This window comes from Panthera leo, chromosome B2 (genome assembly GCF_018350215.1).
Source record: "Panthera leo isolate Ple1 chromosome B2, P.leo_Ple1_pat1.1, whole genome shotgun sequence".
NCBI lineage: Eukaryota > Metazoa > Chordata > Mammalia > Carnivora > Felidae > Panthera > Panthera leo.
This window is the reverse complement of record NC_056683.1, coordinates 1,387,385-1,406,394: the sequence shown is the minus strand read 5'-3', so window position 1 is coordinate 1,406,394 and position 19,010 is coordinate 1,387,385. Positions and strand designations below refer to the sequence as shown.

Genomic DNA, 19,010 nt, shown 5'->3' with positions numbered 1-19,010 from the left:
TACGCTGCCATCTTCCCAGAAGCTCTCTTTGGTGAGATTTTAAATGGGATTGATTCCTTGATATCTCTCTTTGCTGCTTCAGTATAGGTGTATAGAAATGCAACTGATATTTATACATTGATTTTACATCCTGTGACGTTGCTGAATTCATGTATCAGCTCTAGTAGTTTTTGGTGGAGTCTTTGGGTTTTCCATGTAGAGTATCATGTTATCTGTGAAGAGTGAAAGTTTGAATTCTTTCTTGCTTATTTGGATGCCTTTTATTTCTTTTTATTGTGTGATTCCTGAGGCTTGGTCTTCCAGTACTATGTTGAACAACAGCAGTGAGAAGGGACATCTCTGTTGTGTTCCTGGTCTTAGTGGGAAAGCTCTCAGTTTTTCCTTATTGAGGATGATATTAACTGTGGATTTTTCCTATGTGGCTTTTATGATGTTAAGACATGTTCCTTCTATACCGACTTTCTTGAGGGGTTTTATCAAGAAAGGATGCTGTTTTTTCAAATGCTTTTTTTTGCATCTATTGACAGGATCATATGGTTCTTATCTTTTTTTCTCTTAATGTAATGTGTCATGTTGATTGATTTATGAATATTGAACCAGCCCTGCAGCCCAGTAATGAATCCCATTTGATCATGGTGAATACTTCTTTCATGTACTGTTGAATTAAATTTCTAGTTTCTTGTTGAGAATTTTTGCATCCAGTTTCATCAGGGATATTGGTCTGTAATTCTCCTCAGTGGGGTTTTTATCAGGTTTGGGATCAAGGTAATGCTAATTTCATCGAATGAGTTTGGAAGTTTTCCTTCCATTGCTAGTTTTTGGGACAGTTTGAGGAGAATAGGTATTAACTCTTCTTTTAATATTTGTTAGAATTCCCCTGGGAAACCATCTAGCCCAGGAATCTTATTTTTGGGAATTTTTTAAAAAAATATGAAATTTACTGTCAAACTGGTTTCCATACACACCCATTGCTCATCCCAACAGGTGCCCTCTCCAATATTATGTTTAATTTCTTTTTTTTAATTTCATTTTTTATTTTTTAAAATTTGCATCCAAATTAGTTAGCATATACTGCAACAATGATTTCAGGAATAGATTCCTTAGTTCCCCTTACCCATTTAGCCCCTCTCCCCTACCCAAACCCCTCAAGTAACTCTCAGTATGTTCTCCATATTTATTAGTCTTTTTTGTTTTGTCCCCCTCCCTGTTTTTATATTATTTTTGTTTCCCTTCCCTTATGTTCATCTGTTTTTTCTCTTAAAGTCCTCATATGAGTGAAGTCGTATGATTTTTGTCTTTCTCTGACTGACTAATTTCACCTAGCATAATACCCTCCAGTTCCATGCACGTAGTTACAAATGGCAAGATTACATTCTTTTTGATTGCCGAGTAATACTCCATTGTGTGTGTGTTTGTGTGTGTGTGTGTGTGTGTGTGTGTGTGTGTGTGTGTGTGTATTTTTCTTTATCCATTCATCCATCGATGGACATGTGGGCTCTTTCCATACTTTGGCTATTGTTGATAGTGCTGCTGTAAACATGGGGGTGCCTGTGTCCATTCAAAACTGCACACCTGTATCCTGTGGATAAATGCCTAGTCGTGCAATTGCTGGGTGGTAGGGTAGTTATATTTTCAGTTTTTTAAGGAACCTCCATACTGTTTTCCAGAGTGGCTGCACCAGCTTGCATTCCCACCAACAATGCAAAAGAGATCCTCTTTCTCCACATCCTCGCCAACATCTGTTGTTGCCTGAGTTGTTAATGTTAGCCCTTCTGACAGGTGTAAGGTGTATCTCATTGTGGTTTTGATTTGTATTTCCCTGATGATGTGTGATGTTGAGCATTTTTTCATGTGTCGGTTGGCCATCTGGATGTCTTCTTTGGAGAAGTGTCTATTCATGTCTTTTGCCCATTTCTTCACTGGATTCTTTGTTTTTTGGGTGTTGAGTTTGAGAAGTTCTTTATAGATTTTGGATACTAACCCTTTATCTGATATGCCATTGGCAAATATCTTCTCCCATTCTGTCGGCTGCCTTTTAGTTTTGCTGATTGTTTCCTTCGCTGTGCAGAAGGTTTTTATTTTGATGAGGTCACAGTAGTTCATTTTTGCTTTTGTTTTCCTTGCCTCTGGAGACATGTTGAGTAAGAAGTTGCTGCAGCCAAGGTCAAAGAGGTTTTCGCCTGCTTTCTCCTTGAGGATTTTGATGGCTTCCTGTCTTACATTGAGGTCTTTCATCCATTTTGAGTTCATTTTTGTGTATGGTGTAAGAAAATGGTCCAGGTTCATTCTTCTTCATGTGGCTGTCTAGTTTTTCCAGCACCACTTGCTGAAGAGACTGTCTTTATTCAATTGGATATTCTTTCCTGCTTTGTCAAAGATTAGTTTGCAATACGTTTGTGGGTCCATTTCCGGGTTCTATTCTGTTCCATTGGTCTGAGTGTTCTTGTGCCAGCACCATACTGTCTTGATGATTACAGCTTTGTAGTATGGCCCGAAGTCCAGGATTGTGATGCCTTCTGCTTTGGTTTTCTTTTCCAAGATCTCTTTGGCTATTTGGGGTCTTTTCTGGTTCCATACAAATTTTAGGATTATTTGTTCTACCTCTGTGAAGAATGCTGGTGTTACTTTGTTAGGGATTGCATTGAATAAGTAGATTGCTTTGGGTAGTATTGACATTTTAAAAATATTTGTTCTTCCTATCCAGGAGCATGAAATCATTTTCCATTTCTTTGTGTCTTCTTCCATTTATTTCATAAACTTTCTATAGTTTTCAGTGTATAGATTTTTCACCTCTTTGTTTAGATTTACTCCTAGGTATTTTATGGTTTTTGGTGCAATTGTAAATGGGATCTATTCCTTGATTTCTCTTTCTGTTACTTTATTGTTGGTGCATAGGCATGGAACCGATTTCTGTGCACTGATTTTATATCCTGAAACTTTGCTGAATTCATGAATCAGTTCTAGCAGTTTTTTTGGTGGAATATTTAGGGTTTTCCATATACAGTATCATGTCATCTGTGAAGAGTGAACGTTTGACCTCTTCCTGGCCAATTTGGATGCCTTTTATTTCTTTGTGTTGTCTGATTGCAAAGGCTAGGGCTTACAATACTATGTTGAATAACAGTGGTGGGAGTGGCCATCCCTGTCTTGTTCCTGACCTTAGGAGAGAGCTCTCAGTTTTTCCCCATTTGGATGATATTAGTTTTGGGTCTTTCATATATGGCTTTTATGATCTCGATGTATGATCCTTCTATCCCTACTTTCTTGAGGGTTTTTATCAAGAAAGGATGCTGTATTTTGTTAAATGCTTTGTCTGCATCTATTGAGAGGATCATATGGTTCTTGTCCTTTCTTTTATTGATGTGATGAATCACATTGATTGTTTTGCAGATATTGAACTAGCCCTGCATCCCCGGTATAAATCCCACTTGGTTGTGCTAAATAATTTTTTTAATGTATTGTTGGAGCCAGTAGCTAATATCTTGTTGAGGATTTTTGCATCTGTGTTCATCAGGGAAATTGGTCTATAGTTCTCCTTTTTAGTGGGGTGTTTGGTTTTGGAATCAAGGTAATTCTGGCTTTGTAGAAAGAGTTTGGAAATTTTTCTTCCATTTTTATTTTTTGGAACAGATTCAAGAGAATAGGTGTTAACTCTTTAATCATTTGATGGAATTCCCCTGGAAAGCCATATGGCCCTGGACTCTTGTTCTATGGTATATTTTTGATTACTAATTCGATTTACATACTGGTTATGAGCCTGTTTATATTTTTTATTTCTTCCTGTTTCAGTTTTGGTAGTGTATATGTTTCCAGGAATTTGTGCATTTCTTCCAGATTGCCTATTTTATTGGCATCTAATTGCTCATAATATTCTCTTATTATAGTTTTTGATTTCTGTTGTGTTTGTTGTGATCTCTCCTCTTTTATTCTTGATTTTATTTATTTGGGTCCTTTCCTTTTTCTTCTTGATCAAACTGGCTAGTGGTTTATCAATTTTGTTAATTCTTTCAAAGAACCAGCTTCTGGTTTCATTGATCTGTTCTAGTGGTTTTTTTGTTTTTTTGTTTTTTTTTGGTTTCAATAGCATTAATTTCTGCTCTTATCTTTATTATTTCCTGTCTTCTGCTGGTTTTGGGCTTTATTTGCTGTTCTTTTTCCAGCTCCTTAAGGCGTAAGGTTAGGTTGTGTATCTGAGATCTCTCTTCCTTCTTTAGGAAGGCCTGGATTGCTATATACTTTCCTCTTATGACTGCCTTTTCTGCATCCCAGAGGTTTTGGGTTGTGGTGTTATCATTTTCATTGGCTTCCATATACTGTTTAATTTCCTCTTTAATTTCTGGTTAGCCCATTCATTCTTTAGTAGAATGTCCTTCAGTCTCCAAGTATTTGTTACTTTTCCAAATTTTTTCTTGTGATTGATTTCGAGTTTCATAGCGTTGTGGTATGAAAATATGCATGGTATGATCTCGATCTTTTTGTACTTGCTGAGGGCTGATTTGTTTCCCAGTATGTGGTCTCTTCTGGACAACTTCCATGTGCACTGGAGAAGAATGTGTACTCTGCTGCTTTAGGATGAAATGTTCTGAATATATCTGTGAAGTCCATCTGGTCCAGTGTGTCATTCAAAGCCATTGTTTCCTCGTTGGTATTCTGTTTAGATGATCTGTCCTTTGCTGTGAGTGGGGTGTTGAAGTCTCCTACTATTATGGTATGACTATCGATGAGTTTCTTTATATTTGTGATTAATTGATTTTTATATTTGTGTACTCTCACATTTCACGCATATATGTTTACAATTGTTAGGTCTTTTTGGTGGATAGACCCCTTGATTATGATATAATTCCCTTATGCATCTCTTGATACAGTTTTTATTTTAAAGTCTCGATTGTCTGATATAAGTATGGCTACTGTGGCTTTCTTTTGTTGACCATTAGCATGATAGATGGTTCTCCATCCCCTTACTTTCAATCTGAAGGTGTTAGGTCTAAAGTGGGTCTCTTGTAAACAGCATATAGATGGATCTTGTTTTCTTATCCATTCTGTTACTGTATGTCTTTTGATTGGAGCATTGAGTCCATTAGCGTTTAGAGTGAGTACTGAAAGATATGAATTTATTGCCATTATGATGCTTGTAGAGTTGGAGTTTCTGGTGGTGTTCTCTGGTCCTTTCTAATCTTTGTTGCTTTGGGTATTTATTTATTTGTTTATTTATTCATCTTTTCTCCTCTCAGGGAGTCCCCCTTAAAATTTCTTGCAGGGCTGGTTTAGTGGTCACAAACTCCTTTAATTTTTGTTTGTCTGGGGAACTTTTTATCTCTCCTTCTATTTTGAATGACAGCCTTGGTGGATAAAGAATTCTTGGCTGCATGGTTTTCTGATTCAGTACATTGAATACATCCTCCCACTCCTTTCTGGCCTGCCAAGTTTCTGTGGATAGGTCTGCTGCAAACCTGATCTGTCTTCCCTTGTATGTTAGGGACTTTTTTCCCTTGCTGCTTTCATGATTCTCTTCTTGCCTGAATATTTTGTGAATTTGACTATGATATGCTGTGTTGATGATCGGTTATTGTTGAATCTAATGTGGATCCTCTGTGCTTCCTGGATTTTCACCTCTGTGTCTTTCCCCAGGTCAGGAAAGTTTTCCACTATGATTTGCTCACATAACTCTTCTACCCCTATTTCTCTGTCTTCCTCTTCTGGGACTGCTATGATTCTGATGTTGTTCCTTTTTAATGAGTCACTGATTTCTCTAATTCTTAAGTCGTGCTCTTTTGCCTTAATCTCCCTCTTTTTATCTGCTTCAATATTCTCCAGAAGTCTGTCCTCTATATTGCTGATTCTCTGTTGTGCCTCATGCATCTTTGCTGCTGCAGCATCCATCCATGATTGCAGCTCAGTTATAGCAGTGTTTATTTCATGCTGACTAGTGTTTACTACTTTTATCTCTGCAGAAAGGGATTCTAGTCTGTTTTCAACTCCTGCTAGTATTCTTATTATCGTGATTCTAAATTCTGGTTCAGACATCTTGCTTGTATCTTTTGGTTAAATCCCTGGCTGTCGTTTCTTCATGCTCTGTCTTTTGGAGTGAATTCCTTCATTTCTTCATTTTGAAGGGAGAAAAGGAATTAATGAGGTAGAAAAATTAAAACTAAAAAATATTAAAATTAGAAATTTAAAACACAGACTCACACACACACACAAATGAATAAATGATGCTATATCCTAGGTATGTTTTGGTCTGGGTGTTGAAAGTGGTTTGATAGATTAGAGAAAAGGGGGGGAAAAAGGAAATCATTTGAGAATTTGAAAAAATGAATACACTGAAGTAGACTAAAATGAAATAATGGAAGTAAAATAGAATTTGAAAAAAATCCACACAGAAGTAAACAATATAGTAGAAAAAAATTCATGAAAAATATTTTAATAAAAATTAAAAATAAAAATGAGTTTTTTTCTTTTTCTGAAGAGAAAAAAGAAAAAAAAATGATATCATTCGAAAATTTGAAAAGTGGAATACAGTGTAGTAGACTAAAATAAAATGATAGAAGTAAAATAGAATTTGAAAAAATTTCCATAAAAGTAAAACATACAGTGAAACAAATTAAGGAAAAATATTTTTAATAAAAATTGAAAATAAAAAGATTTTTTCTCTTTCTGTATTCAAGAAAAAAAGAAAGGAAAAAGAGAAAAAAAATGGAAATCGTTTGAACATTGGAAAAAATGAATACAGTGGAGTAGACTAAAATAAAATGATGGACGTAAAATAGAATTTGAAAAAATTTCCATAAAAGTAAAACATATAGTGAAACAAATTAAGGAAAAATATTTTTAATAAAAATTGAAAATAAAAAGAATTTTTTTCTCTTTCTGTATTCAAGAAAAAAAGAAACAAAAAAGAGAAAAAGAAAAAAATGGAAATCGTTTGAACATTGGAAAAAAAAGAATACAGTGGAGTAGACTAAAATAAAATGATGGACGTAAAATAGAATTTGAAAAAATTTACACAAAAGTACAAAATATAGTAAAAAATATTAAAGAAACATATTTTTAATAAAAATTGAAAATAAAAATGAATTTTTCTCTTTCTGTATTCAAGAAAAAGAAAAGTTGTGAAAAAGAGAATAAAAAGAAAATTGAATAGATGGACCTGCTAACAGATTGAAATACGACTGAAATTATTTCGTTTTCCCCTAGTCAGTCTATGAAGCGCTTTATAGTCCATAAACTAACCAGGCGGTGAGACTTGTGTTCTTGAAGAGCGAGGTTGGCCCAGTTGGGCGGGGCTTAGCGTAATGGCTCCGTTCTCCACTAGATGGCGCTGTTAGCCTACTGGGATGGATTGTTGTGTTGTTCGTAGGTGCCTATGCGCATGTGCTGGAACGGTGAAAATGACGTCACCCAGCTACCCAGTCTCTAGTATCGGAACTCTGTTCTCCCCAATCAGCAATCATGTACCTGTCCTTTGTCTTCAGCTGTCATCCATTCCCTGCTTTTTCACTGTCTGTGGCCAAGCCCCAGGCAATACCTCTCCCCTGAGTTTTGTCTCAGATGTGGCTGTTTTCCCCAGCCCCTGGCTTCTGAAGGACTGTGGCTTTGACCCCATCCACCCCTCTGTGGAGGGTCTCACTGAGCAATGGCCAAATGCCAGCTGCTTCCAGGAATGCTTGTGGGACCGTGATGCTGCTGGTGCCCTGAGACTGTGGCCAGGTGCCATCCTGCCCCAGAAAAAGTTCATGAGATAGTGTAGCAGCAGCTTTTCAGGGATTATGGAAAATTAAAACACACATCTGGCACCAGGCTTCACCCTTAACGACCTTGTTCCAGCATAAGGGAATGTGGCTATTTTCTGGGGTCTGCTGGGACCAGGTGGCTTCAACAGTCTCTACCAAATGTCCTTCCAGCAGTGGAACTGCTTTTCCCTCTGTGGTCCAAGAACCTCCTGGACCCCACTCTTTTCCTGGGGATTCACCCTTCCCACCAGAGCACTGCCAGGTATCAAGCTGCAGAGTTGCAGACTATTTGCTCCCCTTGTTTACAGTTTTAATGGAATTTAAACCCTCTCCTTTATCCTCTCTCCCTTTTTAGTTTAGTCCCTGTGGCTGTTTCCAATTTTCCACTTTCTCTCAGCTTCTTTTGGGGAGGGGTGCTTTTCCTGTATCCCGCCCCCCCCCATCTCCATCCTTTCACTGCATGAAAGTACCTCCCTGCCCTCCACGTCTTCTCACTCCCCAAGTTCACCTCTCTGCACTGTGTACCTGCCGAATTCTGTGGTTCAGGTTGTGCAGATTGTTGTGTTAATCCTGAAATCAGTTTTTTAGTTGTGCAGGATGGTTTAGTGTTGGTCTGGATGTATTTCATGGATGTGAGACACACACAAAACTTCCATGCTGTTCTTCCATCTTGGCTCCCTCCTAAGGTTTTTATGTTAATTTCAATATAGTTAACATACAGTGTTTTATTAGTTTCAGGTGTATAAAATAGTGATTCAACAATTCAATACATGATGACATAGTGCTCATCATGGTAACTGTACTCTTAATCCCTTTGACCAATTTCACCCATCCTACCACCCACATCCCTTCTGGTATGCATTATTTTAAATGAGTATTCTCAGCTAAAGTTACCATTTTTTAAAATAAGAACATTTTTACTTGAAGCATACTTCAGAATACATGGTTCTAAAAGATACATATAAAACATTCCTTCCAAGAAAAATAGAACACACATTTTTTTGCAAGCACACACACAAGAATTCCCTGGTTAAATCGCATAAAAAAAGACATAACAAATATTACAAATTTAAGAAGAATGAAATCATACCAACTATATCTTCTAGCCACAATGGTACAAAACTAAAGTACAATAATAAAACCAAGCTTGAAAATCTACAATATAAATCATAAATATTTAATATGTAAATATGAAACAACACACTACTGCACAAACAATGGGCCAAATAAGAAATCAAATGGCAAAGCAAAATGTGTATGAAAACAAAATAAAAAGAAAGCAAAATATTCCAAAACATATGGGATGCAGCAAAAGCAGATGTTAGAGTGAAGTTTTTGCTATAAATAGTTGTGTTAAGAAAAACAGTTCAGGGGTGCCTGTGTAGCTCAGTTGGTTAAGTGGGTGACTGGATTTCAGCTCTGTTCATGATCTCATGGTTTGTGAGTTTGAGTTCTGTACTGGGCTCTGTGTTGATACTACAGAGCCTGCCTGGGATTCTGCCTCCTTCTCTCTATGCCCCTCCCCCACTTGCTATTGCTTTCTCAAAATAAATAAAAATAAACTTAAAAAAGAAAAAAAATTCAAATAAACAACTTACCATCACACCACAAGGAACTAGAAACAGTATAAACTTGGCTGAAATTCAGTAGAGGAAGGAAATAACAAAGAAAAACCAGAAATAAAATAGAGACGAGAATAAACAATAAGATAACTTGGGAAGTAATGACCAGTTTTTCAAAAAACAAAACAAAACAAAATTGGCAATGCTTGAGCTACATTAATAAAAAAGAGAGAAGACTTGAAAATTAAAATGGGAAATGGAAGAGAAAACAATACAACAGATAACCAGAGAAATACATAGTGTGATGACAGATTAGTATCAGATAACTTAGAAAATAACCCAGATAATTTCCAAAAATGCAGAGGTTACCAAGATTGAATCAAGGATCTTGAAGCCTAGAAATAGGAAATTATCTTAGACCAATAAGAAGAATGAAAGTTGAATTAGGAATTAAAAATCTCCCAGCACAGAAAAGCACAAGACCACATGATTTCATTGGTCATTTCTAACAAACATTAAAAAAAAGTTTAATGACAATCTTTATCAAAAGCTTACAAATAATGGAATAGGGGGAACATATTTAAAGTCATTCCATGCAGGCAGTACTACCGTGATACCAGAGCAGGATAAAAACAATACAAGATTAAAAAAGTCTTGTCTGATATAAGTATTGCCACTCTGGTTTCTTTTGGTTTCTGTTTGCATAATAGATGTTTCTCCACTCATATCCAATCTGCACATGTCTTAGGTCTAAAATGAGTCTCCTGTAGGTAGCATACAGATGGGTCTTGATTTTCTCATCCATTCTGACAACCTATATCTCTCTTTTTTTAACTTAAAAATTTTTTTAAGGCTTTATTTATTTTTGAGAGAGAGAGACGGAGACAGAGCATGAGTGGGGGAGGAACAGAGAGAGGGAGACACAGAATCTGAGGCAGACTCCAGGATCCAAACTGTCAGCACAGAGCCCAACACGGGGTTCGAACTCACAAATCCTGAGATCATGACCTGAGCTGAAGTTGGACACCCAACCGACTGAGCCACCCAGGCTCCCCTCCTTTTTTAAATTTTTAAAATTTAATGTTTATTTCCAAAAGAGAGAGACAGAGCACAAGCGGGGCAGGGGCAGAGAGTGAGGGAGACACAGAATCTGAAACAGTCTCCAGGCTCTTAGCTGTCAGCACAGAGCCTGATGCGGGGCTCAAACTCATGAGCCGTGAGATTATGACATGAACTGAAGTCAGATGCTTAACTAACTGAGCCACCCAGGTGCCACAAACCTGTCTTTTGATTGGAGCATTTTGGTCCATTTACATACAAGGTAGTGATTGATAAGTGGGTATTTATTGGCATTTCATTATTTCTTTTGTCATTGTTTCTGGAGATTTTCTCTGATCCTTTCTTGCTTTTGTCATTTTTGGTCTCTCCTTTCCACTCAAAGAGTTCCCTTTAATATTTCTTGTAGGGCTGGTTTAGTGGTAACCAACTCCTTTGGTTTTTGATTGGGAAACTCTTTATCTCTCCTATTTTGACTGATAGCCTTGCTGGATAGGATATACTTGGTGGCATATTTTTCCCATTCACGGTTTTGAATATATCATGCCACTCCCTTCTGACTTGCTAAGTGTGTGTTGAGAAATTTGCAGCAGGCCTTATGGGGTTTCCCTTGTAATCTGAGTTCTTTTATCTTGCTGCTTTTAAGATTTTTTATTTTATCACTATATTTTGAAAATTTAATTAGAATATGTTTTGTTGTTGGCCTGCTTGTTTTGATTTTGATGGGAGTTCTCTGTGTCTCTTGGATTGGGATGTCTGTTTCCTTCCCCAGATTAGGGAAGCTTTCAGCTCTCCTTTCTTGAACTACACTTTCTGCCCCCTTTTCTCTCTCTTATTCTTCTGGGACTTCTAAAATATGAATGTTCTTACATTTGATGGAATCAATGAGTTTCCTACAGGGAAAGCCTATTCTTGTGATCCATAATTCTTTCTCTCTTTTGTTCAGCTTCACTATTTTTCCATTATTTTCTTTTCCATATCATTTGTTCATTCCTCTGCTTCTTCCACCTGCTCTTCATTTCATCAAGCCTGTTTCCCATCTCATTTATTGCATTCTATCTCTCTCATTGATTCCTTTTTTAAAACTCTTATCTCTGCTGTAGGGGTCTCCCTGATGTCTTCCATTCTTTTCTCAAAACTAGTGAATATCCTTACGATTGTTGCTTTAAATTCTCCATTAGGCCTGTTACTTACATCTGTCTCACTTAGATCACTGGCTGTGACCTTATCTTGTTCTTTCATTTGCATTTTTTCTTTCTTTTTTTAATATATAATTTATTGTCAAATTGGTTTCCATACAACACCCAGTGCTCATCTCAACAGGTGCCCTCCTCAGTGCCCATCACCCACTTTCCCCTCCCCCCACCATAAACCCTCAGTTTGTTCTCAGTTTTTAAGAGTCTCTTATGGTTTGCCTCCTTTCCTCTCGTAACTTTTTTTCCCCCTCTCCTCCCCCATGGTCTTCTGTTAAATTTCGCAGGATCCACATATGAGTGAAAACGTATGGTATCTGTCTTTCTCTGCCTGACTTATTTCACTTAGCATAACACTGTCCAGTTCCACCCACGTTGCTACAAATGGCCAGATTTCATTCTTTCTCATTTGATTTTTTCTAAGTCTGCCTTCTTCTCTGTGTTAGAAAAGTTCTTATGTCTCCTTCTCATGAAAGTAATGGCCTTAGGAAGAAAAGGTCATGTAGAAGCTTCAGGGAGTGCCTCCAGTATGTGCTTCATGTGCTCTGCTGTTGTGTTTTGGCTGTTCTATCTTTCAGGCCAGTCGTCTGCAGAGACTGTCCTTGCTTCCCATGGACAGTGTTTGGTCCCTGGTCTGAATGTGGTGAGTTTAACTAGGTGTGCTCTGGTTGGCTTGTTAAATGAGACCTGACACCAGCTCCACCAGAACTGAGGTCCTGCAGAACTCTCTGGTCAGGAGATGTGGTGGCTTGTGCTGGACTTCTGAGCGATGGGGCTTGCCACAGTGGGGCTGAGGCAAGCTTGTCTGAGAAGGACCATCCTGCCAGGGTACAGGGGGGTGCAGCTTGGTGAGTCAATTTAGGCAGCCAGTGCCCATGTGGCACTGTTTCCCATAGGCGACTCTGTGTTCATGCTGAGGGGAGGAGGAGGGAAATGTCACTGATCAGCTCCTTAGTTCCTGGAGAGGTGTCTCCCTGAATTCTTACAGACGTACTGATTAACTTATAGGGGCTCGATATATTTTAAGGATTTATTATAACTTAGCATAATGGTCTGAGAATATGCAATTCTTTAAAAGAAATAAGAGGGAGATTAATTATTTAAAATATTGGTTTATTTTGCAGCCCTAATGCAGGAGAAACCTAAGCCAAAGGAAAAATAGAACTAAAGACACACATAAAAACAAACAATTATAGGTATAAGATATAATATTTTCCTAAGAGTTCATTGCTAGTCTACTTTTGGTGTACTTATTGAAGTTAGCAAATGACTTAATATTTATCCTAATGTTATTAGTTAAAGATTCTTGCCAAGACTAAAAATAAACTTTCAAAATACAAGAATAATGGGTGAGGTGGACAGACCTGTGTACCTCAGGGACACAGAACTTATGTTCTTTCTGTTGACACTTTATGTGGGCTGATGAACTGTTTCTGGAGGCACCTGTAAAGGAGATTGATGTGGGTGAAAGGACATTGACAGTATCCTACATCACATTATATTTTATGTGAGGCATTTCTGTGTTCTGAGTGGGAAAGTAAAAATTATCCAGTGACTCCTCCTCTTCACATTTCAAGAATTATGAGGTGACAGAGGAAAAAATATTATATATGTGATTGATTATAATTCTTAAATGATAGGGTCTTTTAGAGAAAGGTTTCAGATCACAGAAAATATCAAAGGCCAATTAAAAGGTCATCATATTTCACCATAAAAAGCTAACTACTATATCACAATAATTGGAAATGAAAAGTTATTCATTTTATGAAATTACACTACATAAAAATGTATGAATCTACATTTCTCAAAAATTACACAAATCCATGATTCTCTAGATATCTAAGGCAAATCCTAACTAAACTCAAGCTAGTCATTGAGATTGAGACAGCGTGGAATAAAAGTTTCATGAGTGAATAAGTAATGAATAAAACTGTTTTATTACCTCTAAATGCTTTAATTTGTTTCTTCTCACTGCCTTGTGTCATGGTAAAGAAGAAATAACTTCAATAACGAAGACCCATTATTCAGGATAAATGTTTGTATGGCATCAAAAGAGATTTGATGTATAATATTTGTACATTATGATGTTACATGCACCACACAAAGTAAATGAAATCATCCATTCAGGTCTATATTTCTGAAGATAAAGCATTAGCATAGAGTATAAAAACTAGATAAACAAAACACTTCCTATGGGTCTTTAGAATAAATCACATGTCTTCACATTTATATTTATAGCCTCTTGGTGTTATGTTAAAAACAAAAATAAAAATTCCTAATGTTCCAATTTCCCTGAAGATATGCCAATGATGAAAGTCATAAAAGAGCTAAGTAGGATGGGTATAGTATTGTTTGCATCCACAGAATGTTCATATACACCAACTATTCTATTAATTCTCTCTATGACCTAGGAATTACTTGCCTCAGTAGAAATTAAAGACAGATTCCCACCAACAGTGCATTAGGGTTCCTTTTTCTCCACATTCTCACCAACACTTGTTATTTCTTGCATTTTTTATTTTAACCATTGTGACAAGTGTAAAAGTGATCTCTTATTGTGGTTTTAATTTGCATTTCTCTAAATCTTAGTGATGTCGAGCATCTTTTCGTGTGTGTTGCCTATCTATTCATCTTCTTTGGAAAAATACATATTCAAGCCCTCTGCCCATTTTCAAATCAGATGATGATGATGATGATGATGATGATGATGATGATGATGATTTTTGGTGTTGAGTTGTGTAATTCTTTATATATTTTGGATATAACATTTCAATATTTCTTCTTCCACTCACTAGTTTGCCTTCTTGTTTTGTTGATTGTTTCCTTTGCTGTTTAAACCCTTTTAATTTTGTTGTAGTCTCAATAGTTTAATTTCCTTTTGTTTTCCTTATCAGAAGAGACATATTTCAAAAAATGTTTCTCTGGCTGATGTCGAAGGAATTACTATCCTCATGCACTGTTGGTGGGAATGCAAATTGTTACAGCCACTGTGGAAAACAGTATGGAGTTTCCTTGAAAAATTAAAAAAAGAATCACCATATGATCCAGTATTCCAGTAAAAACACTAATTTGAAAAGATATAGGCACCCTCTGTTTACTGCCAAGATATGGGAGCAATCCAAGTGTCAACTGATAGATGAGTGGATAAAGAAGGTGTGGTATATGCATAATGGAATATTACTCAGCCATGAAAAGAACAAAATCATGCCACAAAATCCACCATAACATGGTTGAGTAAGAGCATGTAATGCTAAGTGAAATCAGTCAGAGAAAGACAAAGACCGTATGATTTCACTCATATGTGGAATTTAGGCATCAAAACAAATGAACAAACAAAGAAAAGAAAGAGATAAAAAATAGACTCTTAAGTATAGGGAATTAGTAATTTCTAGAGGGGAGGTGAGTGAGGAGATGGGTGAAATAGATAAAGGGGATTGAAAGTACACATGATGAGCATTGATAAATGTATAGAATTGTTGAATCACATTGTATACCTAAAACTAATATAACACTGTGTGTTTATTGCACTTGAATAAAACAAGGAAAGACAATTAGAAAATGTTTTTCATTGTCTTATCCAGGGTAATACGATTCTATGACTTTTGGTCCCTCTTTGATTTTGTAGATTCACGGTCAACTGTCACCAGCTTCCTCAATGCATTCTTCATGTCCTTGTTCCGCAGGGTATAAACGAGAGGGTTAAGACTTGGAGTGATGATCGTGTAAAAGAGGGTGAGGAACTTTCCCTGGTCTTTGGAGGCACTGTTACCTGGTTGCAGGTACATGTAGATAATAGTTCCATAGAAGATGGACACGACAGTGAGATGAGATCCACAGGTATTAATTGCTTTTTGTTGGCCTTCTTTTGACTTTATTCTCAGCACGGCTTTGGCGATGTAGCCATAGGATATAAGAATAAGGCCGAGTGGCGTAAGGACAATGACAATGCCCAAAGCAAAAACAGACATTTCAACTGTTGTGGTGTCTATACATGCTATCTTGACCATAGCTGGCAACTCACACAAGAAATGGTCTAGAAGGTTGTTTCCACATCGAGGCAAATTCAGGGTGAGTGTACATAATATTACAGAATTGGCCAAACTAATGCTCCAGACTGTGATTATCATCTTGAGACAGAGATGTGGGTTCATGATTACCAAATAATGCAGGGGCTTACAAATAGCTGTGAAACGATCATAGGACATAACAGCGAGGAGGAGACACTCAGTGGAACCCAACCACATATAAACGTAGAGTTGAGTGACACAGCCCACATAGCTGATGGTCTTGTCAGGTCCCCACAAGTTAACAAGCATCTGAGGGATGATGCTGGTTGTGAAACATAGATCCAGGAAAGATAAGTTCCTGAGGAAAAAATACATCGGTGTGTGGAGATGGGAATCCAGGAGAGATGCAAGGATGATGGCTGTGTTACCCACCCACGTAATGAAGTAGAAGAGAGTGACAACTCCTGATAGGACCATCTCCAGTTTGGGATGGTCCGAGAAGCCGAGCAGAATAAAACCGTGCAGAGAAGTGTGATTGTTTTGGCCCATAGTCCTTCAGTGTCCAAATCCTAGAGTGAGAAAAGCAGAAGGAGGTGAAGGAGGATGGGGATGAGGATGAGGAGGAGGAGCAGGAGGAGTAAGAGAAGGAGATGGAGGAGGAGAAATTGTCAGTACAGACCACATAACTAAAGGGAAAGAATTTATGCTAATAATTAAAAAATAATGGGTGAAAGTAAATATTATAGCCAAGTAATCTGGTATTTGTTGTAGATCATTTTATGGTGTTGGACTTAATATTATATTTTTATCTAGGTGAGCTTGGAGATATTACTCTTAAACTCAAGGTCTGAAATTTGTCACATATAAATTTGCAAGTTTGAAAAGGATCTGTTTCTAAAGTGATGTGACCCTCTGATTCTCTACCAATCTTGTTCGCTTGATATAATGAACACATTATTTTTCTGGTCAGCAAATTTACCTATAAAATGTAATTATTTTGCTAATGTCAGAATGAGGAAAATAGTGTTCCTCTTCTTAGTGAGTAGCACCACTGATGTCCTGGTTTCTCATGTAGGAGATATGGCCTTTTACTCCTGACATCTTTATGTCTCTCATCCCAATACCTAACTTATCGCCAAAATGGTAAATTTTAATGCAAGTTGTATTTTAAGTATATTCTCACTTTCAAGAAGCTTCCATAGTCACTACCCTAATCGAAATCACGATCATCTCTTTTCTAGATTTTCTAGATTTTCTAGGCTTCTTGTAGATTTTCTAGATTTAAATTTTTTTTAACGTTTATTTATTTTTGAGACAGAGAGAGACAGAGCATGAATGGGGGGAGAGTCAGAGAGAGAGGGAAACACAGAATCAGAAGCAGGCTCCAGGTTCTGAGCTGTCAGCACAGAGCCCGACGCGGGGCTAGAACTCCCAGACCGCGAGATCACGACCTGAGCTAAAGCTGGACGCTTAACCAACTGGGCCACTCAGGCGCCCCTGTCTTCACTCCTTTCATCCAGACTTTTTTTTTTTTTGCTTACATTGTTACACGATTCAATAAAATCAGTCACATCATCCATGTTCTTTTAATTTGCTAGCCCCTTTCCGTTTCATTGAAGAAAAACCCCAATCCATGCTTGCATGGATCTGCACGAGGCCTCATGCTCATCTCAGAAGTTGCTTTATACACATGACACATGGACTCCTGGCTTCCTCCCAGTTTGACATGTTAAACTCATTCCCATCGGAAGCCCTGGGAACCTTCCCCTTCTTTTCTGGACTTCTACTTTTGCAATCCTGTTCATTCTTTTGTCCAGCTCCGAATGTTTCTTGCTTAAAGAGGGATACTCTCAACCTATCTTTTTTTGTTTGATATCCTGTATCATGAAAAGGGGATCTGTAGAGGGCCAGTATAGCTGAGAGTTTAGAATTTTTTTTTAATGTTTATTTTTTGAGAGAGACAGAGACAGAATGCAAGTGGGTTAGGGGCAGAGAGAGAGGGAGACACAGAAGCAGAAGCAGGCTCCAGGCTCTGGCTGTCAGCACAGAGCATGACACGGGGCTCGAACTCATGAGCTGTGAGATCATGACCTGAGCCAAAGTCAGATGCTGAACCGACTGAGCCACCCAGATGCCCCTAGCTGAGAGTTTAAAAGCATAGGTAGAGAGTTTCTCTTCATGTCTCTCAGGTTATTTAGGTGTTTGCTACCGAGCCCAGAAAGGCTCAGACTTCTCATTGTGAAAATAAAGAAAACAAAACTGCTATGGGTCAAGATTAACTGAATCATAAATCTGCTTAAAACAACACTTGGAACATAGCATATCTCCATAAATATTACTTATTGCAATTGTTATAAGAAGAAATTGTACGATGTTGGTAAAAATTTAACAGCTTCCTATGGTACTTTGTAATCTTTAAGAAAGTGTGTCTGATGTCTGTTGCTCTCCACTCTCTCCATGCTGCCTAAAACGTTCCACCAATACCTGTCTATCCAAGTATCTGTGTATCTATGTATCTATCTGTATCTATCTACCATCTACCTATTCTCTCATATTTATACATAATTTCCAAACAAAATAAAAATTACCACACTATGAATAACAGTGTAAAATCACATAAAGTTGTTAGGTAGCATTGTTTTTACATTAAAAAGGAGAGAAAGTGGCAGACAAGTGGAAAATATCTGTGATTTATATAGTAACAAATAGCAGGTACATTCAGTTCGATGAAAAGTAACTTAAGACATTAGTTTCTATTCTAAGGAATAATGAACTCATCCTCATTCAGTAGTGAGATACAGGTAGAGCTCCTCTAGACGTACATGAGGATGTCAGAACAGCCCAAATTTTTAACAATTGAACAGATTATTGGTAATCCTCCATAGTGTCCTATTGCTGAGTATAAAAATACAATTTCTTACTGCTACAGCCATAATAACATCCAGAAAGCTTCTATTAAAAAATAAGGGGACACCTGAGTGGTTCAGTGAGTTAAGCCTGGGTCTTCAACTCAGGTCATGATCTGACAGTTCTTGAGTTCAAGCCCTGCGTTGGGCTCTGTGATGACAGCTTGGAGCCTGATGCCTGCTTCAGATTCTGTGTCTCCCTCTCTCTCTCAGCCCCTCCTCCACTCATACTATGTCTCTCTCTCTCCAAAATAAATAAAAATTTAAAAAATTAACTAAGAGTGGAACCTGGGTGGCTCAGTCAGTTAAGTGTCTGACTCTTAATTTTGGCTCAGGTCATGATCCCGTGGTCAAGCCCACATCAGGCTCTGTGCTGGGGTTGAGGCCTGCTTGAGATTCTCTCTCTCTCTGCCCCACTCCCCCTTCATGCTCTCTATCTCAAAAAAATAATTAAGAGAAAATACATATTGAATATTAAGAAGTAAATATCAAACTGGTGTCCTTATTTCCCTTTGTGTGTGTGTGTGTGTGTGTGTGTGTGTGTGTGTGTGTGTGT

At 37.5% G+C, this 19,010-nt stretch overlaps 1 protein-coding gene across 1 annotated transcript; it reads right to left on the bottom strand.

Annotated features, from left to right (window-relative positions):
* Positions 1-15,134: 15,134 nt before the first annotated feature.
* LOC122218922 (olfactory receptor 2W1) lies at positions 15,135-16,097 on the bottom strand. The gene has a single exon (XM_042937227.1). It carries the CDS (start codon positions 16,095-16,097, stop codon positions 15,135-15,137), a length of 963 nt encoding a protein of 320 aa, XP_042793161.1.
* Between the last annotated feature and the right edge of the window lie 2,913 nt (positions 16,098-19,010).